This window comes from Pyrgilauda ruficollis, unplaced genomic scaffold (genome assembly GCF_017590135.1).
Source record: "Pyrgilauda ruficollis isolate IOZ18807 unplaced genomic scaffold, ASM1759013v1 scaffold4, whole genome shotgun sequence".
Taxonomy (NCBI): domain Eukaryota; kingdom Metazoa; phylum Chordata; class Aves; order Passeriformes; family Passeridae; genus Pyrgilauda; species Pyrgilauda ruficollis.
The window spans coordinates 1,316,254-1,342,276 of NW_024525489.1; the positions used below are offsets into that span (position 1 = coordinate 1,316,254).

Sequence of the window (26,023 nt, forward strand, 5' to 3'; positions counted from 1 at the left end):
TAGGGAGCAGAATGTGGTATCCACAGCTCACATGGTTGCTGGGGTTTCTTGTGTTTTGGGCTTTTTTTCTTAAAAAGGTCAGAAATTAAGTAGAAGGGGCAGTGTTTTTAAAAGGTTATGAAAATTTCCGCTGTCTGCCCTTAAAATTAAAAGGTATCTGGACAACCATTTACCTTGTGGGATTTATAGTAGTTCACACTCCCTAATTTTCTTTTCTCTACTTTTTAAGAATCCATCAAGGCTTTTAGGGAAGGAAGTAGCATGTGAAAGGCAGAAAAACATATACAGAGTGCAAATATGTTTGAGAACATTTATGCTGGGAGTCAGTAATCCAAAAAATGATGAAATAGTAAAGTGACAAGACCTGGCCTGAACATCTGAAACTTTGATGATGTTTGGCAGAGAAAATGAGACCAATTAAAGGGTGCCTCTGGGAAGCTTTACCTTGCATGACCAGAACTTCTACACAACATTTCGGTGCACTCTGTGCTTTCACAGGGCTAATGCTCATGTAAATATGAATGGGTTTGCCAGTATAGTCATCCACAGGAGTTTAGTCTGCTCTTCGTTCAGATGTGTTTCTGTAACACCTTTTATTTCTTGAGAAGACCTTGTGGTAATGAGCAGTTCAGCCTGACCCTCTGCTATTGTCTCAGTTTCCCCTTTCAGTATTTTGAGGTATTAGTGGAGGGAAGAATCCTCTCTTCTTCACTTGCTTTCTCAAACTTCCCTATTTAAAACTGAAGTGCCTGGGGGTCACTGGTTGGGATTTAATAACTGCACTAGCAGCATTCTCTCCATCATTATGCTAGATTTTTATACTCAGTATATTTGAGTCTTAAGTGTTTTCATTGACTGGCAGCCTGAGGATTATAGCATAGCACTCACAAAAAGAATAAAATTGGTATATCTTTCAAACTCCAGAGATAAAGGCACGGAAAAACATTACTGGATAGTACTGAGATATTTTACCATTTCCTAAAAAAACATGTAAATACAATCAGTAGCATAAAAAGATCTAGAGGGAGCAGAAAAGTAGTTAAATAATAAATTAATCTATTTGCAAGAAAACCAAAGCTGATAACAGTATACTCTGGGAGACTAAACTGTTTCTGGGTGGGAAAAAAGAAATACAGAGACCTCTTCAGACAGCCTCTTTTTACTGTGAGCTGTAATCCATAATGGGGAATAGAGCTTATTTGAAAGGCATCTGGAGAACTGCACAGGGAGAAAGCAAAGCAATAGTGCCTCTGCGTGTGATTTTAGAAACATTTGAGCCAGACCTTTTATTTCTGTACATCTTATCACCTAAACTATTCAGGCATGAGCCCCTGGTAAAATCAGAGCTACTAGTACGTGATACTGCAGTGATTGACCTCATACCCAATACCTTAAGGAGAAAAGCATGTGGAAGGGTTTAGAGACTAAAACTTCAGCTGAAAACATGCTTCGTCTCTGTTTCTGACTGAGGAAAAGTATGTGCTGGCAGTCAGCTGTTTTTCCACATGACTTTTGGGTTTAGGTGATCATGTGAGTACCTGACAGGCAGAGTCACCAACATATTTTCAATTTATTACTTTTCTGTTGCAAAACAGTGTTTTATAAAAATGGGGATCCTGATAAAAAGGCCTATTTCTATTCCTTTGAAAAATAAAAGATATAATTAAAAACCAAAAATAAAAGAGGGGGTGTAGAATGGGAGTTCCTCTGCACAGATGTTTTCTGACAGAAAAAGAATACACACTGGTAGTACCTCATTCTATTATTGTTTTAGTCATTAATTTCACACAGTTGTTTTAGAGGCCATAATTTCAAACCTGGATCTCAAGGAGAATACTCACAATAACAATTCACAGAGAAAAAACTTATAAGAACTGATTAGAAGGATGAATAAAGTTATCAGTTAGGAGGATCTGAAAATTTTCCAACAGTATGTTCCAAAGTAGGAGTAATTAAAGACTACTTGGTAGGAATCTACAAGTATCTGAAAACTTGAATTCCCAAAGGTTTAAAAAATAATGCAGCTTAGTGTGAAGGTGACAAAAAATAGTAAATTAGAGAAACTCTTAGAAGTCTAAAGTTCCTGAAACTAAAGCCAAAATGTGTTTGAACAGTGAGATTTTTTCAAACATGAAATAATTTCTAAAAGAATTGGAGAAATTATAGTGATTGCAGCACTTGTAAGAAAGGGAGTACACTGCCAGATTGAAGTATATTAAAGATGGTGAATGTACTATTCCTCATCTTTACACATTGACCTTGTTTCTGTGTTCAGAAACCATATAGAGAGTTGTTGAGTTGGTCAATAAACTAATCCAGCCATCAATAAAGCACACCTTCTTGTTTATTAATATGTGATTAAAAATGTATATGATAAAAAGGTATTGACTGAGCAGAGTTTGGGTGACAAGAACAATTATAGCTTCAAGCCTAATCAGTACATGAGCTGTTTAACCCAGTGAAAGTCAATAGTCTATTTCTGAACAATTACATATTTTGTTTTAAATAAACTATTTGGATTTTGCTGGTGGTCTCATTTTCTCTTCATGGTTTAGACATGAACACAGAAGAAGAAAGAAACAGCCACAAAATAAATCACCCAATATAATTCCACTTTATGGTCCTTGTATGATAAATTGGTAAATATGCAGCAAATAGGATTTGTTTTAATTAAAACTTGCTAGCCACAAATAAATTAAACTTGGAATAAGTATATCTATGTCTCTTTTTCAGTTTTATTACTAGTTGCACTGGTCTTAATCATAGTTCTACAATGTCCTAATTTATTTATTCTTAAATATTTCTGTTGTTATTTCAAGTTAGAGTTAATTTTGTTGCATCCAAAGTGTTCCATCTTGATTTCATTAAAGCAGTTTCCTAAACCTAGTAAGAAATTATAATCAAAAGCCATTTTAAAGCCATTAAAGCCTTGAGTGATCTTTAGCTTTTACAAACTTTCCTCACAGTGCAATTCATTTGTCACTACAAAGCAGGATGACAGAATATTCCATAAAGCAGGATGTCAGATGAAAAGTCAGTAGCAACACAGAAAAGTTTGAGCTGGGTGCATCTTTAAACACCAAAATATTCCAGCCTAGTGGGTATTCAGCACAAACTGGTTGCTCGTGAATGGGTAATACATTCCTGAGCAAGAACACAGGGTCACTGACTTGTCCCCAAAATGTTAACAATTAACCATGGGCCCAAAGCAAGCAGCATCAGATGACTGGGCTATCCACAAGCAGAACTTTTAGTGTTTTCAGCACTGGTTTGTTGTGCCAGCATTCAAGATCCACTTAAATCAATGGTACTCTGCAAAGTGTTTGCAAGTTGTAAATCTTTTAAGTGCCAGATCAGAAAGCTCCTTATCTATTCCATAAGTATCATGTTCATCAAACAGTTATAGTGACTGGCACTTCCACAGATATTTTTCTACCCTGCTAATCATGTCATCTTCTTAATTCCTTTGCAGGAATAGGATGATAAAGACTTCAGAAACACAATCTTTTGCATTAAAGCTAACAGAATTCCCTAATCTATTCTTCTCAAATATGTTTGGTTTAGGTGAATGTAAAATTCACCTTGTTCTTGATTGCTGCTGTAGGAAGTTATTGTTTCATAGTGAAGAACAAATGAACAGAAAGAGAAACATGCCATTGTGCTCACATAGCCTTGAAAATTTTGGCTTCTTAGAAATCAGTCTTGACACTATAAACACTCTTTTCTGAGTATCTTCATATCAATATATCACTTCTGATCCACCCATAAGTAAAAGCCAATTGCATTATCTCCTGACTGAACAAAGAGTCACTGACTCTTAAAACCGGAGTAAGCCCTCCAGGAGGTCAGTTCCACTTCCTTGTGGTGCAGTTCCATCGTTTTTCCTGGACATGTCTGATTCTGATTCTGGCTTGTGAGGAGGTGCCAGTCTGGTGTAGGAAGACCATTGCTACAATCCCAGCATGGCAGCTGCTGGTCAACAAGTAAAGCTCTCTTGTTCTCATGCCTTGTGGAAGAACGCTCAGAGTCAGCTTTGGTTTGTTTTGGGTGGTGGTGTCTGAAGCTTGGGGCAAGCCAGATAATGCTTGTCCAGCCATTGAGGGATTTCTATTTTTAAAAAGTTCCTCTTTAAACAGATGGTACAGTCTGTGCCTCAGGAGTAGGTGTGAGGGTGCAGCAGCTGTGAGTAAAGGGATTGCCCCAAAAGACAAGTCAGATCACCTGAGATAAGAATCTTGGCTGAAGGTGCCTTCAGGAGAAGACAACTCTGTAGCTGCACAGTAGAGCTTAGGGAAGTCAGCCCCAGCAAGCCTGATCACTGTGGAGCTTACAGGGCATAACTTCTCTGCTAGATGAGACATGTATAAAAGGAAAGGTCTGAATCTTTTTTATCTAGGGCACTGATACATCTGAGCAATTCCTAATACATTCTAATCTGAAGAAAGAGTTGGGTTTGATATCCATCTGTTTCAAGAGAAATGAGAGTCACTCCATCAAGACTGTGGAGGATATAAATATGCACAGAGGAAAAGTTATTCCTTAAGAGAGGATCCAGTGCATTTTCAGATTAATAGGTGTGACTCTTCCACAACAATAGCATACTGCCAAGCAGTTAAAAAGATGCTCCAGGGGGCAAATTTATTGGGCTAAAAATCTATTTTTCTGAACGTAAATTTAAACAGACTTCAAACAGAGTCTGAATACATCATTGCTGATTATAGGCTCTGTTCTAGCCCATTACTTTGTTCAGTCACATGCTTAAAAATACTAGTTCAATTAAGATTGTTGGTACATTTATGCCTCTAAATACTGCTGTTCTTTATTCTTCCACTGAATAATACAGGAGTTTAATTCATTTTAGATTTTGTTTGTTTGTAGTGCTCTTCCTTAGCTTTTCAAATGAATACTCTAGCATTAATTGTATGATCCTCAGTATTAAGGAGAAGTGAGCCTGCAAAGCAAATACCCATGTGTTGATTTATTAGAAAGGTGAATTAAATAAGTGCGTAGTTACTAAAAGAAAATACATATTTTTGGGTGCAGAGAACTTATGCAATTATTAAAATAGGACAATGTGGAGGATTTGTATGATGGCTAGGAATTAATTTCTGGTTTTATTAATCTCAGCATCCTTACTTATCAGTAAGGATGAAGTCTGATCTTCAGGATCAGCCCCCTCCATGCAATTCTACACTCTTTACCTTCTTCATTGTCATTGCCTTTTGTCCATGCAGAAGACAGTGGCTTACTGAGCTTTCTGCACACTGTTTTCCTCTATATTCTGTACAAAACAAAATATTATTGTGTCTGTTGCAGTGAATGCATGCAATGTCTTTTGCAGGAGCTTCCCTTAAATAATGAGAGTTCAATTATATAGAATTTTCACTTCTAATTTCACAATTTATAATGGATGTTCAGTTTAAAAGCAATTCCAGTTTTGAAGGGAAAGCTAATCTGAAAACTTATTAAGAGTCACAAATTAAGGCATCCTCTTCTCAAGCATTTACCACTTCTCTGACTTCTCTGCTAAGTGTCACAACTAAGCCTGCATGTGCTGCTCATCCTCAGAAAGGTGGAGTAACCCTGGAGGGAAAAAAAAGTGAAAAATCACCCCACAAAAGTAGTTTAAACACTTCTTCTCAACAAGTTGAACTTGGTGCTCATCTGCCTTTAGGGAGGCTGGCTCTTGCCTAGGCAAAGGCTTCTCTTTACCTCTTTGCAAACCTTCCCCAGGAGTGAGGCCACACAGCAGGTCCAAAATATCTTCTTCATCCTGAATTTACTTTCCCAGACAATTCTGCCTTCCTTTTCCTAAATATTGGTGGTGTGGATGAGTGAATGTGAAGTTTTTGAGCACATGTGACAAGGATGGACCAGCCACTGCTAGTGGAAAAGCCATCCTCATACCCAGAAAATCAGAATAAACTTTCGTTTTACTCCTCTCTCTAAACTCACACTGGGAGTATCCAGTTATAAGTCTGTTATATCAACAGTATATTTATGAACAAACCCTTTCCCTTGGAACATATGTCTATGAAATATTGCAGTGCTATTGCAGTGAGTGCTAAATTTATACTCAAATTATTTATTATGACCACTCCTACTGTAGTTTGGGGGCCTTTCACATCACAGAGAGAAACAGACAGATTACTGTACATCAAAGTAGGTACATACTTTTATATAATGATCTATTCAGTCATGATGAGTTATAGCCACCTCAGGGGTGAGATCATAGAGGATTATCATCTGAAGCAATAGTAAAGCTTTATTGACATGAATACCAGATCTTAGACTTGGTTAGACACACTGAGAAAAGCTTTTTTTTTTCTATTCTCTACTATTATTCCTGTTCTCTTCTATTATTTGCCTTGGTGGGAGGACTCTTGCTCTGCAAAGAGGCTGATAATGTATAGGATATACATACAGCAGGAGATATATTGTTTTCCATCAACATGACTTTGGTACTACCTCTTGAAATTTTGTTTTTTCATTATCAATGATAATAGGAGAGATATGGATATCATACCTAAATTTTTTGCCTCTGATATGAAAAACATTTGCTGTTATCTGGGTCCAATGCAATTCCTAAGCAGCCACATGCAGCCACCTTTGCATTGCATAATTAGATTGTATTAGTTTTTCTGTCTTGTATATTGGTTTAAAAGTGATGGTCTTGGAAGCATACATTGCTTTGTTAGGAAATCCAAGCACAGAATCTAATGTGAGCAGGAACAAGGCAGAGCCTCTTTTCTCCAGCAGGTCAGTTTTGCTATGCTTGGTTTTGAAATAAGCTCTCTCTTTTATGCTCTGGGTACTTCACATATTTGAGGTCTCTAGAAAGCATTAAGCAATTTACTCTCTAAGGTTTCAGTCAAGCCTGTGGTTTGTTAGAGAAGAAAGGAGTTAGGCTGTGGTGGTAAAGGCAGCACTGTAAGAGGTCTTTGGCTCAGAGGAAATGACACTTTATTTGTTACAAGTTACCACTCAAAATAATGGTGACTGCTGATTGCACCAGGACTCCTGAATCTCTGTCCTCTGCTCTCATGCAGTCTCTGTGCTACTGAAAACAGGATGAGTTTTCGCTTTTTACATCTGCATTTATTTTTCCTACTTTTTGAAGTTACTGGAGGTACAATTTTGTAATGCCACTGTGGTAAAAAATCTGGGTAAAAAAACCTGATGCTTAGTGGCCGGTTTATTCTGAATGAGAATCTGCTGCGAAAAAAAGCAGGAGTAGAAAATTATTGTCTCACTTACTGTCTTGGATCAGTGAATGAATTTTCATCCATGGCTGAGCAGACAGTTAATTTGGCTGCTTCAGTGAGTGCAGTGACTGCTTGACTCCAGGCCAAGGATCCTCCAACCGAGGTCAGAACCATGTGCCTGGTGAGGGCACTTCCTATCTCTGACTAAAAGAAGAGACTCTGAAGCTCTTCTATATTCTAACATAGAAAACAGAAATTCAGTTGTTTGTTTAAATCCAGCCAGATGTATGGCAATCTGTAGGACTGTTAGTGTTAAATCTGACCCCCTGAAATACTTTGAAGCTTTTGGTCCAGTTCCAAATGAATACATTTCAGTGCTACCCACTAAAAAAGGAGTTAAATAGGTGCTTATTGAGAAATAAAAAAGTTAGGAAATACTTGGGCTCTCCTGTTTGATTTCCCTTTTGGTATTATGATTAACTTTGTTAAGATGCGCACAAATTAAAAGAGTATTTCAGGCTATATAAGCATGTAAAGCCAGTAGGAAGTGAGAGAATGAAAGCTAATCACATTGCTCAGGACCAATCCCTGCCTGCTTCATCATTACGCCATCACGTGCTAGGAGACGACGAGGAATTTTCCAGGAAAAAAAAAGTTTTCCTGAAACATCACACTTTGTAAGAGAAAAAATGCCCAGAAACAAAGGGAAAGAGACTGTGCAGTAACCAAAAGGCAAGTCACCATAGCATATACTGGACAAGAAGAGACCTCAGATACAAGTGCTTTCACTGGTACAGACACACACTTTTAGTCTCTTCTGGGTCAGCACCTTATTTCCATGACCTCTGGTACCTGGGCTTGTTCTCCCTTTTTTCCTCCCTCTCCTTCCTGCGTTTCACAAATAACTTTACAAAGCCTTTGTTTCATCTGCTCTTGTACAATGAAATATGAACACAGTTTGACAGGGCAGTGGGGCCTTTCTGCTTGATCCTCTTCACAAGCACCCCTTTGGCTTGCAGAGTAGGGCATGGGCAAAGCTTTCTTCAGGAGGTATTTCCAGTGTTAAATTTACCTACATGGGGCCTTATTTGGAGTGTACAAATCCTAATCTTGTTCTTCTCCTGTTCCTCTCCCCACCACACTATAGTACCTGTGTGCTTCTTTTTTAAAGCCTGAAACTGAAGGGATTATATAATCCTATCCTTTTAATAAATCTCTGTTCCAAACAAATGAGATTAAAGTACAAAATGCCTGCTAAGTTTGAGTATCCAATTAGAGACATTATCTACTTGATTTTCCAACCTGTTTGACATTCTGCATTGCTTGGCCTAGTCCATGCAAAGTGAGTGATCCACTTCAGTCCACCAGACTCCAAAACTTCAAGATGGGCCCTTGTCATATGAAAATCTCAACTAATTATTGCCTCTTGAGGCAACTTTCCCCACACTGTAGAATCTTTGAGGTGGAACAGGAATGGAAGCAAACTTGCTGGCATTCTGCCAGCACAAGTCCTGCTTTCTGTCCTTGTAATTCACTACCTTGTACGTGAGCTGTACCCAGCTCTGTGACAAATTAGACAAGAATCCAGTGAATAAAACCTACAAAGTACTGATCTGTTCCCAGAGGAAGGGTACCTTGCAGGGTTTCATTCCTGCTTCAGGAAATTTGTGGAATATAATCTGTGTGGTCATATATCCTAATGTATGGAAGCTGAATTGAGGTGCTCTGAAGGCCCCAGGTAAGCCATTTCCTTTACATCCACCATGTGGTGGCAAGTTTTGAATATATAACACATTTCCTAAATTCAGTGGCCACAGACACAAAATATGTTTTGAATCATCTCAGAAACACTTCTCCTGAAGGTCAGTTCTTTTTCAGCATTAGAAAGCAGACTCTATTCCAAATAAAAAACATTCATTATGTGGCTAAACTGCATTGGCTATAAATAGTGGAAAAAACTCCACATTTTGACTTTCAGAATTTCTACCACGCTTCAAATGAAATTCAGCCCAGCTACTCTGGACATCCTGCAATTAAGCATCCTTGCTCTTGGCTGACAACATTATTTGGTTTTTCCAGCCTTGCCCTCCTGTCTGCCCTCCAGGCTCCTCAACAGAACAGTTTCTCTCTACTCTCTCTGCACAACCTCTGTGTCTCCTTACTTAATCAGTCCCAGGCTCCTGCCTCCAAACATCAGTCCCAGCTTTTCTCTCTGGCTGGCTTGGCTGCTTCCATTGCCTGCTCTGTCACAGACTGGATTTTTTTTTTTTTTCCTCTTTATTGTATTTAGACGGAGACCTTTCTTCCTGACACAACCTTCAAATCACTTAGGAGCTCAGGAGGGATAGGATTCCTACCTCTCAGATTCTGTGCCAAATCTCAGGCTCACAGGGGAAACTTGCATGTGGGGATTAAAGTGAAAATCTAGTCTCACCACTGTATCCTTAAGCTTCTGTTTGCAGAGAGGGCCAACCTTTAGCAATGCCTTTTTCCTGCTAGAATAAAAGAAATTATTGCTGGCCATCTGTTCATAACACAATTTCTAATATTTGTAAGTTAGACACATTTAGATAAATTTTCAGAAAGAGGGGGAAAAACATATTTTAAATAAAAAAAGTCAGATTTTGAGGCTGTGCTTCAAAGCCTGAGGGCAGCAGAGCATTTCAAAGGAAAAAAAAGTTTCCATTTTAGTATGAGCAAAACTGTTTCTTTTTCCATAACCTTGTTCTTAGAAATGGACAAATTGTTTTGGGAGGTATTTTCAAAATAATCTGCCCAGTACAGACAGTCAGCATATCAATTTTCAGCCTAAGTGATGATGTTTTTTCTAAAGCTACATGCAACAGAAAATGTGGCCTCTGCTGAGAAATGTTTGCTAACCCCAATACAGGGAATGGCAGCACATCTACCTTAGAATATACATTATCACAAATTATGTCCTCTGAGTATTTCTTGGTTTTTTTCAAACACCAATTGCCTCATGGAAAGGCAATAGGGTCAGTGACTCTTACTTCCCTATTTTAGAGGCAGAGAAGCTAAAATAAGAAGAAGGGGAAAGAAAAATCAGGGATAGAATAAAAAAAACCTGATCTGCTCCTTAGTCCCCTGTTTATGCATCCATTGGTGCCACCTCTCAAGGGTGTAATTTGTGCAGTGGTCCTCTGGTCTGGAGTATTGCAGGTGTTCTTTACACTGCACAGACATGCACGTCTCGGATAACATCTCTAGTGCAAATACTGTGATTTAAATTTCTGTGATCCAAAGTTTTGGGGGCTGTAAGAGAGGGCACAGCAGGTGCAGGAGATATCTTCAAATAATAGTTCAATTCAGCTATGAGCAAGCAGCCTCCACACTCAGCTTGTATGAGTACATCAGTACAGTATAAAAAACCCAAAATTGAAATGTTTCTGTAGCATCTGATGAAACTCAGGGACAAGGCCCTGTGGGAGAGGTGTGAAGGGAAAGCTGTGGTGGGGCTCCACTAAGACTAAGCAGGTTGCTGGTGTGACTCACTGGGTGATGGTCACTGCTTTTGCTGTTGCTCAAAGTTCTCTAGCTGAGGTGAACCACAACAAAGGCACCAGCCAGAGATGCTGGAGGCCTCAGGCAGACAAGCTGCATAAAAGTTCATGGCACAGTCTGGCTCACTTGGGAGAGTAAGAAACACAGTTAAGTGTTAACAGTATGTGATGAGATCACCCCAGGCAGACCAGAATACTCCACTATAAACCATCCCACCAGCAACAGCAAATTCCTCAGCTTAAGCTGCAGCTCTCTTCAGAGGGAAAAAAAAAAAAAAAAAAAAAAAGAAGAAAAAAAAAAAAAAAGAAAGGAAAGAATTGCCAAATCAAACTGCTGACTCCTTTTTTCTTATCAAAACACCACAACATACATCTTAACAGCCTGAAGTAAATCAAATGCAGGACCAGATGGAACTGGCCAGCTCTTGACCCCCCATTGATATCAAGCGTGTGCCGCACTTCTCTGGCAGATTAATTTGTGATATCAAGTAACTCAGAGCCCCTAAAACTTTCAGTACAGCTGTTAAGACAAGGCTGAAGGTTTTCTTGGTAAGTGTTGCCACTAAAAAAATGTTGGAGTTCTTTTCACTAGGCAGAGATACTCCATTACTGATGTCAGATGACTTTGTTACCTCTATATGTCTTATTTTTAAATTCACACACAGTGGAACCATGGAACAAAAGTCAGACTTATGGCCAAAGTCTGCAGCTGTGCATCTGAGTGACTGGCTGTCCCCTTTTGCACATGGAGCTTCCTCTTGGGGGAATTTGGGAGTGTTCACAGAAATGCATCCATAAAGAAACTTTTCAGCTTGGGAAAAAAATGGGAGAAGTTCTGGGAAAAGTAGCACAGAGCGCATGGAATTGAGACCAGCTCACAGATGGCAGCTATGAGGAGAGCATGCCTGTCTGTGTGATCAATATAATCTATTGTGAAAGAGAGCTTCGGTGTTTCTATGAGGGAAAGAGATTTAGGAAGAAGGTCTTTAATTATTACCTGCAGAGAAGTTAAAGTGTAACTCGGCAGTAACGTACTCCAGTGCCAGTTCTGGGGTGTGGGTGCTGTGTCAGACATCCAGCCTGCCTGAAATGTGAATGTGAATGGAAAAAAAAAAAAAAAAATTAAAACCACATTTAATTTAACCATGAAGGAAAAAAATAATACAAAGCAAGCACTGACGAAACAATAGCAGAAAGAAAAGTTTATCTTTCAGGCTGCTGACCTCTCTTTGTGCTTCCTGTGGGGGAGCTGCCGAACAGGGTCTGGAGCGTGTAGCACCCACGCGAGAGCTTGTGTTCACCCCCTCACTGGTGTTTGTACCACGCCTCCCATAGACCCCAAATCCTCCGCCTTTCTGCCACGGCCTTTTCCTCGCACACGCTGCTCGAGGGCTCCGGTCATAATGCCCCGCCGGCTTCGACCGCCTCCCCCCTTCCCGGGGCTGCGCGCCGGCGGCGGCCCCGGGGAGGGGAGGCGGGCGAGTGCTGAACTTGCGCATCTCCTCGCCCCTTTGGAAAATCACCTCTTCTCTACAAAAAGGGCAAAGAGAGACCTGGGGTTTCCAGGGTCATGCCGATACGGCGGCGTATGTGTATATACACTTCTTTTCTTTTTTCATTTTTTTTTTCTTTCTTTCTTTTTTTTTTTTTTTTTTTTAAAGGAGTTTTGGTTCTTCCGCGGGTCAGTGTGTTAATTAAAAGTTGGTCCAGGTTGCTCACTTGCAGTCCCAGATGCGCTATTAACACATAGGAAAATTACTATTTTTTTAAAGATACCAAATGCAAAACCTCGATAGAAACCCCAATTCATCCTTACTACTAACTAATAGTCTCACAGAGAAAATCATTAGAGCTATAATTAAATATGAGTCTATTTTTGAAGAATGTCTTGCAAAATAGCCCCAAAATATGATGTAGTAATTTTTTTTTTCCTACTACAGGTGCTAGCTATATTTTCCCTCCATTTCCCACACCATGTATATTAAACAGGGAGGGAACATTGCTCTGTTGTAGGTGATGACCCCAGACTTCGCCAGAATATTTGCCTTCTCGGTATAAAATTGTGAAGTGGGTCTCTCTTTCAAAATCTCTATATTGGTTTTTATAATTACCTCGTGGTCTAAACTTCTTTGCAGTGTATTTCTTAAAGGATGAAAAAAAAAAAATCATGAAAGGAAGCGGGCGCGGAGGGGGGGAAGAAAGAAACAAAGTTTAACACTATTAACATTAGTGTTCGTCTCGTCCAGGCTGTCAGTAACTTTCCCTGGATCGGGTCCTATGTTTCTAGGCGCCCTGCTGAGGCGCGCGTCTGCCCCTGGCTGCCCCGCCTGCAGCTCGGCCTGACCCCGGCCCCTCGCAGGCCTGGTGCCGCTGCCGAGCCGCGCCCGCCCGGCCGCTTCCCCCCGCGCTCCGCCGCGTCCCCGGGCTTCGGCCCCCGCTTCGCGGAGCACTTGTGCTGCGCGCCGCGGAGTGTGATCTGTCACATTCCAATGGAGAGCTAAATAATTCCCAGTGTTATTTATTGCAGAAAAAGAGGAAAGAAAAAAACAAGGAAAACAAGCAGATTGCCCCCCGCCCCTTTCATCCCCAAGATTTTATTCTTTCTTCTGGAATATTTTCTCCGCGGCCGGTAAAACGCAGTTCACGGTTTGGCTTTGCTTTGCTTTGCTCTCGGCTGAGGCTGACCCCCGCAGTCCCTCCGGGACAAGCAGCCGCGGCCGGAGCCCCCGCGGCCGCCAGACCCGAGCCGAGCCCCGAGCCTGGGAGGCGCTGGGATTTAAACCCGGCCCGGTCTTGCTGTTACCAAGAGTGCGTGTTTTGTTGGTTTGGCTTTTTATTGGTTTTTGGGGTTTTTTTTCTTTCTCCTTTGTAAGATACGAAAGGTGAATAATGAAATCCCTTCGCTAAATAGTTTATGAGCCATGAGATTGGAAATGTGCGCAGATGGATCAGCGCGCCGGGCTGCGCGTCACTCGGGAGCTGCGGGAGCCGGGCGCAGGGAGGAGAGGGACTGCCCGTGCGGGCGCTGCGTGTCCGTGCCCGGGCACTGCCCCAGCGGGGCCACGGGAGGGAGAGCGGCTCAGAGCGAGAGGGCTCGGGAGGCGCTGCCTCACCCCCGTGCGCTGCCTCACACGGGCTCCTGCGCGGCCCCGTGGGCAGCACAAAGGCAGCGTGAGCCCGGCCCGGCGCTGCCGGGGCTCCGCGGCGGCCGCCTCCACCGAGGGGCGTGGGGGCGAGCGGGGAGCGACCTTTAGAACCACTTTGGAGAGTGCTGGGGGCGCGGCTCTGGCAGAGGGGGACGAAAGCTCCTTGCCTCGGCGATCCTGCGGCAGGTCATGTACGCGGGAATGGGGCAGGAGCGGGAATGGTGCGGTGCCGCTGCCCCCTTGCCCTCCCGATAAGCGTCCCGATACTCGCGCCTGTACAGGACGGACATTTCCCATCAAGACCTTGCCACGGGATGTCCGAGAGCATCGCTACCTCCCTGCCATAAAAACAAACCACTCGTCAGCTCCGCTCGGTGTGTGCCATCGAGAGAAGTCGCCGCGGTGCGAACGGGCACCATCTGTCCTGACATTCCGGGAGACGCAGATATATTTCTTTAGACAGGTCAGCAGTTCTTCCCGGCCAACCCTGTCAGGCACCTGTCAGGGGAGAAAACCTCTTCATAGCTGCCGCGGTGGGATACTTATCAGCGGCAACCCCTTTACTGACAGGGCCCAGCCTTAAGCTTCCCGCAAATCAATGTCCTCGGGGGACGGCGAACGTTCCGGTACGCTCAGACCTCCGACAAAACACGGGAGGGAGGGAGGACGGCGGGGGAAGCCGGCCCCGAGTAGTCCTTCCACCCCGAGGAAGGCCGAGGTAGGCTCTGGAGCAGGAGTTTCTCCCCGGGCCCGAGCCGTCGTGCCAGCCCCGCTGCCCACCCGCGAAGGGCCGGGCCCCGGGCGCCCGCAAGGACGAGGCTCCCTCGGCGCCCACGCGTGCCCGGGGCTCCGCTGCGCCGGGCGGGACAGCGGTGTGGGGGGACCGCACCGCGGAACCCCCACAGCCACGTGTGTCAAGGTGCTTTCTCTCGAGTGGCACCATCGCTCCGTGGCTTACCCAAAGCCCCAGTCAGACACTTCGTCCCTACCAAAGTACCGCCTTCTTTCCTCCTCCCCCCCCCCCCCCCCCAATAATTCCGACCTGTTTTCTTTCTGTTCCTCACTTGTTTTCAAAATAAGGGCACGTTCAGGGAAGCCTGCCTGCCCGCCTCCTGCACTTCCACACGGTATCGCGTAGACATCTCCCCCACAACCTCCCCCAAAAAAAAAAAAAAAAAAAAAAAAAAAAAAAAAAAGAGCAAACCAAACCAACAACAGGCACCACCACCAAAAGAAAAACCTCAAATGCGCCGTGTGATCCCAACTTGGAGTTAAAGTCGGTGCTAATACGGGTCAGTTCCTGCCCCTAGCTGGGAAGGCAGGGAGGAGGATGTAACGTACGGGTTGGTGGGGGGTGGCGGTGGGGGGAGAAATAAAAACAACCCCCAAAATAAACAAACAAACAAATCTAGCGCACTATCACAATAAAGAGTAATTCCTTTCTACACACCCACAACTTTAGCTCTGTCTGCTGCCTGGGGGGTTTTAATATTGCATAGAGAAAGGGGGGCTCCCTGCGCAAAATTACGCCTTCTCCTCTCATTTGTTAGCTGATTCCATCAAAAAGTTCGCTATTTATAGGCTACACACACGAACCTGGAGTAATACAAACCCTCCTGTGTTGTTGCCCTCGCAAACTGGCCGGTCCTGCAGCATCTGATCGGGTTTGTGTGTGCGCGCGAGTGAGAGCGAGCCACGCAGAGAGCGCTGCCATCCAAAAGGGGAAAGAAGAGCTCAAGCTGAGAGACTTATTAATTGCTAAGAGCTGCTCTGCCACCAGCCATGTGAGTACCTAACAATGATCACCTTTTGCACAGATGGTCAGCGATCAGGCACAGACACTTTCTGTCCTTTTCCTCCTCCCTCTCTTATTTTTTAATTCCCCTCCTGTATCCTTCCCACCCACCTTTCCTTTTTTTTTTCTTTTTTTTTTTTTCCCCTTTTTTTTCTTTTTAGCTTGACTTTACACGGTTTATTCCTCATGAAGAGGAGGAATGAAACGTGGGCAAACGCAGGGGAGAAAATGTTTCGGCCAAGAGGAAGGAAGGAAGGAAGGAGTGGTGAAGGGAGAGGAGGAGGAGGGTTTGTTAAGCGATCGCCTTGTCCCCTGAGTCCGAGACGGCTGGGAATTAGTAACAGCGAGATAGCGGAGGTTGTATCCCTCCCTCTTCCTCCGCTTTCCTTTTCCTGGAGCGCTCAGACCCCCTGATAATTATTACCCTGGTATCAACGCGGACAACGAGCTGTATTCATCAAACCTCATTTGGTGAAATAGAAAGGGAATTAAAAATAAATAAATACAGAGAGAAAGAGAGAGGGATCACGCGGGGATAAGGGGGTTCGATCGCTCCACGTACAGCAATGACTGTCCGTCAGCTCCCAGCCCGCTGTGCAGGCAGGTAGAAAGCGCCCGCAGAGCAGCCCAGTCCCGCGGGCTGAGCGTGCGATTTTGGGGGGGAAGAGAGAGAGAGCCCCGACCTCTCGCCCCCACCGCCTCTTCCCCAGCGCAGGGGCAGCGAGGGGCACGGGAGGCGACAGGCAGCGCCTTCCTTCCCCTGCGCGAGGTCTCAGCGCTTTCCCGGCAGTGCCAGACCTCGGCGTGACACAGTGCGTGAATCCAAGCCCCACGCAGCAGGCAGGGCACGGCACGTGGGTCTGGGGAACTGCACAGTTGCTTCCAGAGTGGGCAAAAAATGCCGTCTCGGAAAGGTAGGTGTCCTGGTTTGCGCAGGAATTCAGGGTTAGGAGATTCCGCGTGGAAAGGGGGTGGGTGTAGAGAGAAAGAGAATTTGTTTCCAGCGTGGAGAGGCGCTTTTCTAACCCGACACTCGAGCTCCAATCACACACTCTGAGGTTAGCGTAGCATTAAATTAACAGACAGGGTCGGGGTTATCCAGGGCATTATACCTCCTGCCCGGGATGTAACCTCTGCTCATTTATACACAAAGAAGAGGGGGAGACGGAGTTACATCAGGAAAAGCAAAGAGCACGGTGAGTATCGGTATTCGCTACTCTCCCTCCCATTCCTGGGAACAAAGTTCAAAGGCGGCTGGTGCGGGACTGGGGCTGGCTCCGCCGAAGCCCCCGCTCCCTTTGGATGCGGCAGGGCAGCCGCCTTTGGAGCCCAGCGCAGCCCCTCCGGGGCGAGCCCTCGCTGAGCAGCAAGGAGAGCTTGCGGTATCTTGTTTAGAACTTCGCTACTTTATGTAGAGAGGGAAAACAAAACTTAAAAAAAAAAAAAAAAGATTGACTTGGATGCAGCGCTATTTATAGGTGGCGGTAAAGGCTTCTTTTCAATAAGCAGCCGTGGAAAAGAAACGTCAGAAAACTGGCTGCTTTATTGATCCGAAGCGCTGGACGGTCACAGGCACGCCAGCCATGCTGCACCTACAAAGTTGCGTCTCCTCTCGGGTTAGGCAGAGAGAAGGAGAATAGGGTGCCGGTTTTGCTGACCACTAGATTGGACACGATTCAGTTCCCATACACAGGTAGAGGGCAAAAGAGTGTGAGATGGAAGACTTTTCCCTTTTCTTTCAGACACGCACACAATGCAGGGCGCCCGCAGGGCTGAAAGTGGGCCAGGGCTACAGTGTAGGTAGATCACACAAAGCAGAGGAAAGAAATCCAGTTAAAAATACATTAGTTGAAATCAGAGGACGAGCTTGATTTTTTTTTTTTCTTTTAAACAAAGGTGCACGTTAGAACAAGCTGGAAGCACTCTTTGTGCCTTACGGTGTCCCCCACGCCCACTGGAAATAAAGCAAGAGGCTTGCTCTTTCTTTGCATCTTTTAAACCTTGTTTTAATTAGAGTGTCCAAAGTAGGACACCCCGGTGGAAGATGTTTTCAAGTATCCACCTCTCTGCTGTAAGCAGAATTGCTGTCTGCTAAATTGCTTGAAACGCAAAATTCTGCCCCACACCCAGCTTGGTTTGGCACCTACTCACTTTTTTCCCCCGAAATTGCAATCGTTTATGAAAGGTTACTCCATTGGGAGGAAAAGAGAAACCCCAAACACCCAGCAGTAATGAGATCAGTGGATTCCAAGAGCCTCGCTTTGCTCTGTACAACAGGAAAGGCTTTGGACAGAGAGCGTCCCAAAAAAGTAATGCCATTTTCTTTCTTTCTTTTTTTTTTTTTTTTTTGAAGTCCCAGATTGGGCGTATCCTTACCCTTCTCCTTTAATTTATTTGATTAAATCATAACCAAAACAGACTCATCAGCTTCTCGTATTTCCTCAGCTGTAACCATACGCGAAACCTTTTATATGGAGACAAGTAATTGGCTTTAGTTAACTCAGGGCATAGGCTGCGCTCAAGTTTTCCTCCCGTTCCCAGGGCAGCGTTTCATGCAAACGCATGTTCCAGCTCTGCCTCACGCTCCTCTGTCGCCAACCTCAGGTTTTTAAGCTGTTTGCGCAGTTCCCCACCATTCTCTGATTTCGCTCATGAGGGATGATGCCGGCAGAGGCTTGCGGGACGAGGGGGCTCTTCCCCCTCGGGATTTGGGAGTGGCGGGAATGGTTTAGGGGGAGTCCAGCCCGGTTTGAACTCCGAACCGCTCCTGGACCGCGTCCCGCCTCGGTACCGGGCTCGCGGCTTGTTCCCGGTCGAGATCTAAATTCATCTAAATTCACCTTCAGGAAAGCAAGGTTCTGTTAGCTCACTTCTGTCTTAAATCAAAAAGAAAGAAAGGGGGAGGTGGGGGGTAAAGAAAAAACCTCTTGAAGTTTCTCAGGTAAAGCTCGGCTTTCCTTTGGTCATTACTCAAATGAAGAACAGCGTCAATTAACTCCAAATTGGAAATGCCTGCCCAAGAAGAATAATGATAATTCCCTGCCGTTCTCTAAGAGGTAGTTGCAGGATGGCACTTAGTGCGTGTGGTCCCTAATGACAGGATTGCTGCCCTGCCCGGGGTTTGGCTCTCCCTGCCCCCCGGGCTTCGCTCTGAGCTCGGGCAGCGACGCCGGGCACGGCTGTCCTGCCCAAACCTTCCCCCTCTTCCCTTGCTCGCTGTCCTCAGCCTCACGGGTTTACACCTCCCACAGCCAGCACAGTATGACCACACCGTGAAAACAGATCTAATTACCCCCGTCCCTCGATAAGAGGGCAGGGGCCTCTCAGCAACAGGTAACCGAGGGTACCTGCAGTTCTGCAAGGTTGTTTAACCGATAACAGAGGAAGCCGGACAGAGGGGTCGCTTTCGGTAAGACAGGGTGTGAGGGAAGCGGGACATTAAAAAAGGGGTGCATAGAGATACTTTGGCAAAAGTTTAAGGTTGCTGCGAGGGGAGCGGGACCCCCGCAGAGAAACGGGACCGCTGCTTCGCCTCGGCTTCTTGTTCGCTCTTTTAAAGCTGTCCCCAAAAGCCACTCAAGTCGTCCCTCGGAGCGACCCCAGCTCTGGGACCGCGGCTGTTGGGTCGATACGAGCTGCTCTTCTGGGAAACGGGTCGCCTCGGGCCCTGCGGGAGATGCTGCAGAGGATGCTCGGCGCGGGCCGTCGCGGGCTGTGCGGCCAGGAGGGCACGGCCGTGTGCGGGGTAGCGGGGCAGCCTCACCCCGCTTATCTCATCGCTGAGGGCACGGCAGGAGCGGGCGCTGCGCGGTCGGGCAACAACCAGACCCCGAGCAAGCACTGGCAGGGTCTGTGTGGGGGCTCAGAGCCCGGGAGGGGCGCCCACCGCCAGCCCGGGGCGTCCCCGCTCAGCAGCCGCTGGGGCAGGGGCTCTGTGGCGGGCGGGCAGGGCTGACCCTGGGCGGCCGGAGGGGAGGGTCTCCAGCCTGACCCGAAAGGAGGGAGCTCCCCCTTCTCTCCCCTCCCCTCCCTTTCCTACCCCTCCCCGGCTCTTTGTTCTTTGCCCCTTTGTTCTTCTCGAAGTTTCCAGGAGGGTTGCTGGTGCGGAGCAAAGTTGCCGAAAGCTGAGGAATTACATTAAGTGGATGTCTGAGCAAGGAAAGAGGATGGGGGTCCCTTCCCAGGGCTAAGAGCTATTCCCCAAATCCCGCCGCGTTGTCTGCTTGCGCAAGGGGTCGATGTGGGGCGCTGGAGCCGGGCCGTGCTCGCAGTGATGCTGAGGCAGAAGAGCCTCCTGCGGCCACAGCACCAAGGGATCGGGCACCCCCTTCTCCATTTAAACGCGTTTTGGGGAACAAACATCCTTTCTGGTGGGAAAGGGAAGAAAATAATAGTAATTGGTGAACATGTCGTAATGAGATGAGGCAGCAGGTGACAGAAATGAAGGTTTTCTGAATTCTAGATTTTAGGGAACACATATTGGTTTGGGATGCACAATCTTAGAATGGCTGTGTCTCCGTCACTTTCTTTTTGCTGCTTTTCGTGTTTGCTTGATAGGGCTCTGGTTAAGTGTTGTCAGGAGTTAAACAAGTTGGAGCTTAATTTCAAAGTAGATGGACTGTCTTCATAGAGCAGCATCACAGCTTAAAAGACAGGTTTAATGCGGTTAATAGGAGATCGCAGCATGGTTCAGAAGTGACAATAATACCAAAACTTCCTTAGAAAAGGAAAACTCTTTTATTTGGTACAACGTGGAGTAGTCTGATCTCCTCTTTACTAATCATTATTAAATGTTAGAGAACTTATTTTGGAAGCTTATTTTGGCTTCCACTAAGAAATCCCAAATAACTTCACAAATACCTGTTATCACAGGATTCTTACCTCTCCTCCTGATACATGAAAGTAGGAAAACACTTTATTTGGGTGAGCTAGGTATTTGGAAAGCTGATGTGAAAAAGGAAGTTTTGATATGGTGCACTGGAGTAGGTCACAGCAGGTTACAGAGAGAGCCAGATCAGCATCCTCAACTCCAGCATGCTCCCCTAACAGTGCTGCTGTGCTCCCACCTTTATATCCAAGGATATCATGGATGATTGTAGCACTTCAGCATTTGCTGAAAAGCTGCATGAATCTAATTCTTGTAACCATGACAATGTTCACAAATATTTGCTGTTTTTACATAGGTAGAGATCCTATAAAATTAATTAAGAAAATATTATTATTTGCAGTAGTTTTGTATCACATTAAAATGTCACAAATGTTTATTATGATGTGCGAAATTTCCAGAATTTGTATATTTTTTTTTCTGGTATTCAACAAAGTTGAGAAATGAGGTTAGATCAGATTTGAGTTGACTAAACAAATGTTCTAGACTGGGATTTCTAAAATGTGAATACATTTTAGGGATAAGCCCATCCTTTTCGCAGAGGTTAAACCTATTTTTCCAATGAAATGGGGTTTGATTTGAGGTGATGTGAGGCTTTGTTTTTTCTGATGTTGAGGGTGTACAATCCCAGTGAGAAATTTGGGAACCTTGCAGCTGTAAAACACAACTTAGCTATTTCAAGGTGGCAACTCAAACACAGAAAATGTCCATGAAAACTTTGACCTTTATTATTTAGGACTGTGATTCAGAGTTGAATGTACTAATTGGTCAGTAGCAAATTAGAGAAAGATACAGATATTGCATCAGATACTTTGGTGGTAGCTCGATTTTCTAGCTGTGTCTCCACACACAAGTCTCCTGACTTATTGTTTAAATCCAGAGGCCAGCAGCACTGCTTACTGTTCTGTTTATATCCCAGTGTTCATAATGTGGTGTTGCAATATCCAGGTAAAAATGTTCAATGCCATTTAGAACAAGGAATCCGCCTCAAGCAATGCTGTAATCAGTAATAGCCAATGTTACTGAGAGCAACAGCTTCTGCAAATGCCTTACTGCCACAAGTTAACCCAAATACAGCTGTAATTGTGCTCAAAACTAAATAAAAGCAGACGGATGAGAAGCAGAATAAAAACCTAATTGGAAAAATGGATTTTAGAGAATGCTGTGTGTGAGTAACAAAGGCTGCTTCTGTCTCAGTAACGATGACAATTAGAGGAACAAGTGATGTTAGTGGGTGCTTGTTCAAATAGAGGGTTTCTGCAGTATGAGAAAAATTACTTTGATTCAAAAGCGTTCACTAAAGAAAGGGTTGTTGCATTTTTTAATATTAATTAGTCTTTTCACCTGTTCTTTTGGCTGATGTAGGTAGATTTCCTTTCAGCAGATGAGAAATGTATATACATTTTAAAAAATCAAAACAAAACAGACAACCCCCTACTATTTCCCTTGGAAATTCTCCCATCAAATACAAGTTACTAAATATTGCACAGGATTTTAGAAGGCAAATCTAAATATATAGCTTGGGATTTTGTCATCTTGGTTTTTGGAGAAGAGGACAAAACTTCTGTTTTGTAGCAGTTTGTTAAACTACTGAATTTAAAGGAGATGTAAGGCAAGACCTTTTACCTCTGCATTATTATCACCTTAGTCACGAAATACTTGCAGAAAATGAGGGGAAAATCACCATTGTTTTTGGTTTTACTTTCCTTGCATTTATTAATATATCTAGGGCAATTCCGAATAGCATCAGTGCAGAGGAATATGGCATAAAATCAGAATAAGGAGGAGATTAAAAATCTGCACTCTCTGCTTTGTTATGGACACTTCTAGGCATAGGTGTGAATGAATACTGATTCATTTATACAGTTCTTAAATGGAAAAGCCTCAAATTTACAACAAAGGTAAACAGCATGTCATGCTGCATTTAGCAGACGTTGGCTTGCTAGGAAAATTGAGAGAATGGTCCCCTTGACATCCCTGCAGAGAGTTACACGTTGCTAGAAAGGAAAGGAGAGCACATTACTATAAGAATTTTGTTGAGAATAGAGCATTAGCAACTTTAATATTGTATTTATTTTGTTTTATTTGCTTATCTCAGCCTTAGCAAAATTAATTTCTTTTTCCTGTAAATGCCTGTGTTTAACTCTGTCAGTATATAGCTAAAAAAATTACAAGAGCCTACAAGATAATGCACATCTCAGGCTTTCAAATGTTACAAGTGCCTTACATGCTTACTATATGTGTAAAATTACCTCTAACCATAGTAAATAGTAGTTCATTTTGGCTAAGAATCAGTTGCTGAATAAATAGCATTTCGATTTTTTCTTACTGCTATTTCATTTATGGAGAGAGCTGGATTTCATTTCATCATACAGGACAGGAGTACAATTAGGATGCTGACAGAACATTTGCAGAAAATACTGGAGATAATGGCATGTTTCCATCTAAATATTTCAACTGTTTCAAAGTTTGTCATTCTTAATAAATAGACTAGTAATAATAAACTTAGAAACTACTTCCCCACTTTTATATTCTGTCACAAAAGACTTCTTATTCAAAGCACAAAAAAAATATTTCTCCGTATTTTCTTAGTGACTCATGACCCTGAAGCACAGCACTGGCAAAATACAGGAAATCCCTTCCTTCAAAATATTTGCAAAAATTGCATGTTATTGCCCATGTGTGGGACTTTGAAAATACACCAGTAATGTGTGATTCTGGCTCTAAACACAGAGGGAGAAAAGATGATAAATCTGTATCAGTTCATTCTAAGTAACTGATTAAGATAAAGTCTCTGGTCTGTTTTCATTGCAGTTAACACTGAAACTCTTTTGACTTTGAATAGCTTCCTCTTACTGTTTGGGTTGTGGAAATGCTCAGAAGTCCCAGACAGCACTTTGGTTTTCTTGTGCAGGAATACACAGAACTGACATCATCTTTGTTGAAAGCTATAGTTCCAGGCCTTAATTTCTTCAAATATTTCTACTTAATACTTTCATATTTTTCATCATGCAGTGGGAAGTTTGCCCTCCTCCCTCTCCCCTGAAATAGTTATCATGTCCGTGAGTGGCATCTTCGGTGCATTGCATTTTAACTATTTCTAACTTTCATTCAAATACAGCACTAAAAATGATTGGTTTTTTCCCCATTCATATCTAATACAAATTCTTATATTGATGCCAGTCTTGGGAAGCTGCTGATGAACTGTTGCTGCTAACTTCAACATCCATTTATGAAGGCTGTTAAAATGGGTGAGGATCTTGCATGTTTTCTTCCAGTTAGGAGAACTTTCAAGTAGAACTGAGCTATGTAATTCCATGCAGATACTTATCACTCAATGCTTTCTGAACAAATTAAATCACTATTTAATATCTTTTTTTACCTTATTCTTTCATATTTCTGTATTCAGAAAAGAAGAGCAAGATATCTGCAATAGGATTGAAATTTATAATTTAAAATAGTTATTTAAATGAGGAATTAAAATAGCACAGATCTCTGAACTATAAATAAGATTTTTTTTTCTCTAACTTGAATTTTCTCTGAATAATTTTCTTCCCTCCTCCCTCCATATTCATCTTGCCTAACTGAAAAATGTTGGAAGTAGTGTGCATTTTAGTAGGATACAGGGTAGTGACTCCGCCTTTTTCAAAAGACAATTGGAGTTCTTCATAACATGTCTTTGTAGAAAGTGTTAAATACTTTTAGGCTGATTGAATCTTTTACATGTGTCAGAAAAAATACTGTAATCCAGTGATGGTTTCCTGTGGCACCTGGATATCAAAAGATTTTGCAGCTGCACACATACATGAACTGCTACTGACGTCAGGTACTGCTCAGGCGGTGGTGTATTCAGGTGTAAAAAAAAGGAATTTACACTTCTAAATTCGGTGATACCAACTACTCTTAAACACTGAGTAGAGAAATTTGTCCTTTTTGTTTTTCTTTTTCCAATCTGTATTAACATCTTGCAGTGAAGTAATTGTGATATATAAAGTAGATATCTATGGCAGATACAGATGTGTGTGTATGTGTATATATATCACATTACAGCCAAGGAAAGATTTACTCAGGGGGACAAACTTGCTTTAAAGGAAGTGTCACATAAAAGAGGAATTTTATGTATCCAACATTATCTGTCTTGGTAGAAGAAAGAAAATCCTGAAAATGTAGCATCTAACCTTCCTTAAGCATAACTGCATTTATGTAAGAAAGGATTACCGGTAGTAGACCCATGTAAGTGAGAGTGACTGTAATGACTGGATTATATCTCAGTTCCTTTACTGATTACCTGGCAAATAATTTTTCATCAATATTTCAAAATAAAAATTCTTTAAAACACAATAAATTCAACCACAGAATGAATGCTGGGGTCTGAAGTTTTTTTTGATAGTTTGTTGGGTAGCAAGCAGCATTCATAGGAAAATATTCAAAGTAGGAGGGAACAATAGGCACTGTTTTGGGACTGGCATAGATCTTTCCTGAACTAACAGAAAATGCAGAACAAATAATTTGTCACTGGAGTTCTGGGATCTTTCAAATCACATTGAAGCTAATCTTATGTCTGAGGCTGGCATCACATCCATCCATCACATTGAAATCACTGAGATTCATGTTCCACAGTCTGGGACTTCTGCAATCTTAACTAATTTTTGAGTGGCTTATTTTGATATTAATAGTTTTAAATGATTAGGCAGAAAAATACATGGTAAACCTGTGATTGATTGTAACACTTGACATTTAAGAGGTGAACTTGTTCTGTTCATCCAAGGGGCACTAAAGACATAATCCTGACTTTCATATAAGGGAACTGAGGCACAGAGAGAGAAATGACTCTCAGAAGCCCAAGTTCCCAATGATATGTTGGTGATCATTTTAGGAATACAGAGCAGGTTGCATATATCTTCTACACACAAGCTGTAGCCTCATAAAGTGTGTTCATTTCACGGTGCCTTCACAAACTCCTAAAACCTTGTTGCAATGATTTCCTCTAGAGCTTTGTGACATGCTTTCATTTAGTGGCAACCCTTCATTCATCAAATGTCTATAAAGCTTGTACCTTGTGGTCACCTGCATGACGATTGAAAGACCTGTTAATCTTTCCAGTACCCAAAGAACTTCTTGACTGTTAACTCCTGTATTTCTAAGTGCAAGAGCAGAATTATGTGAAGTCAGATGGAATTACTGTTGCATAGCACTTTTGGACTGAGGGCAGGGGGACAAAACCTAGCATCCCATTTTGTACATGTTCACAGCAGCATAAAAGCTGAGGCAGGAAACCTGAGCTGTAGTGGGAAATAGTGAAGGGGCATTTCTATTGGCCTTGTACCTAAAGAATTGTTCCGAGAAGTGGCAACTACTGCTGGAATAGAGGAAACTGTTTCTGGATGTTAACTCTGAGTGGTCTTGTAACTTAGACAGAAATGTGATATCCCATCTGCACAGGTAGAAATGTGAAGCAGCAGTCTCGTAAC

At 43.1% G+C, this 26,023-nt stretch overlaps 1 protein-coding gene across 4 annotated transcripts; it reads left to right on the forward strand.

Annotated features, from left to right (window-relative positions):
• The first annotated feature begins 13,239 nt into the window (after nt 1-13,239).
• On the forward strand, nt 13,240-16,764 carry LOC121358615. 4 transcript variants are annotated; one of them, XM_041476981.1, is made up of 4 exons: nt 13,240-14,335; nt 14,443-14,590; nt 15,454-15,656; nt 15,829-16,764. In XM_041476981.1, exons 1-2 carry the CDS (start codon nt 13,670-13,672, stop codon nt 14,563-14,565), a joined length of 789 nt encoding a protein of 262 aa, XP_041332915.1. In that variant the 5' UTR covers nt 13,240-13,669; the 3' UTR covers nt 14,566-14,590; nt 15,454-15,656; nt 15,829-16,764. The 4 variants fall into 4 exon arrangements, with proteins under 4 accessions (XP_041332915.1, XP_041332913.1, XP_041332917.1 ...); XM_041476979.1 differs by having other exon boundaries at nt 13,240-14,246; nt 14,332-14,590; XM_041476983.1 differs by lacking the exon at nt 14,443-14,590 and having other exon boundaries at nt 15,526-15,656.
• The last annotated feature ends 9,259 nt before the right edge of the window (nt 16,765-26,023 follow it).

Excerpts from the sequence above, each read along its gene's own strand:
- LOC121358615 (XM_041476979.1), top strand. The coding sequence starts at position 13,670 with ATGGATCAGCGCGCCGGGCTGCGCGTCACTCGGGAGCTGCGGGAGCCG. Across the intron at positions 14,247-14,331 it reads CCACTCGTCAGCTCCGCTCG|ACAGGTCAGCAGTTCTTCCC; the intron begins GTGTGTGCCATC and ends ATATTTCTTTAG. Across the intron at positions 14,591-15,453 it reads CCACCCCGAGGAAGGCCGAG|GCTACACACACGAACCTGGA; the intron begins GTAGGCTCTGGA and ends CGCTATTTATAG.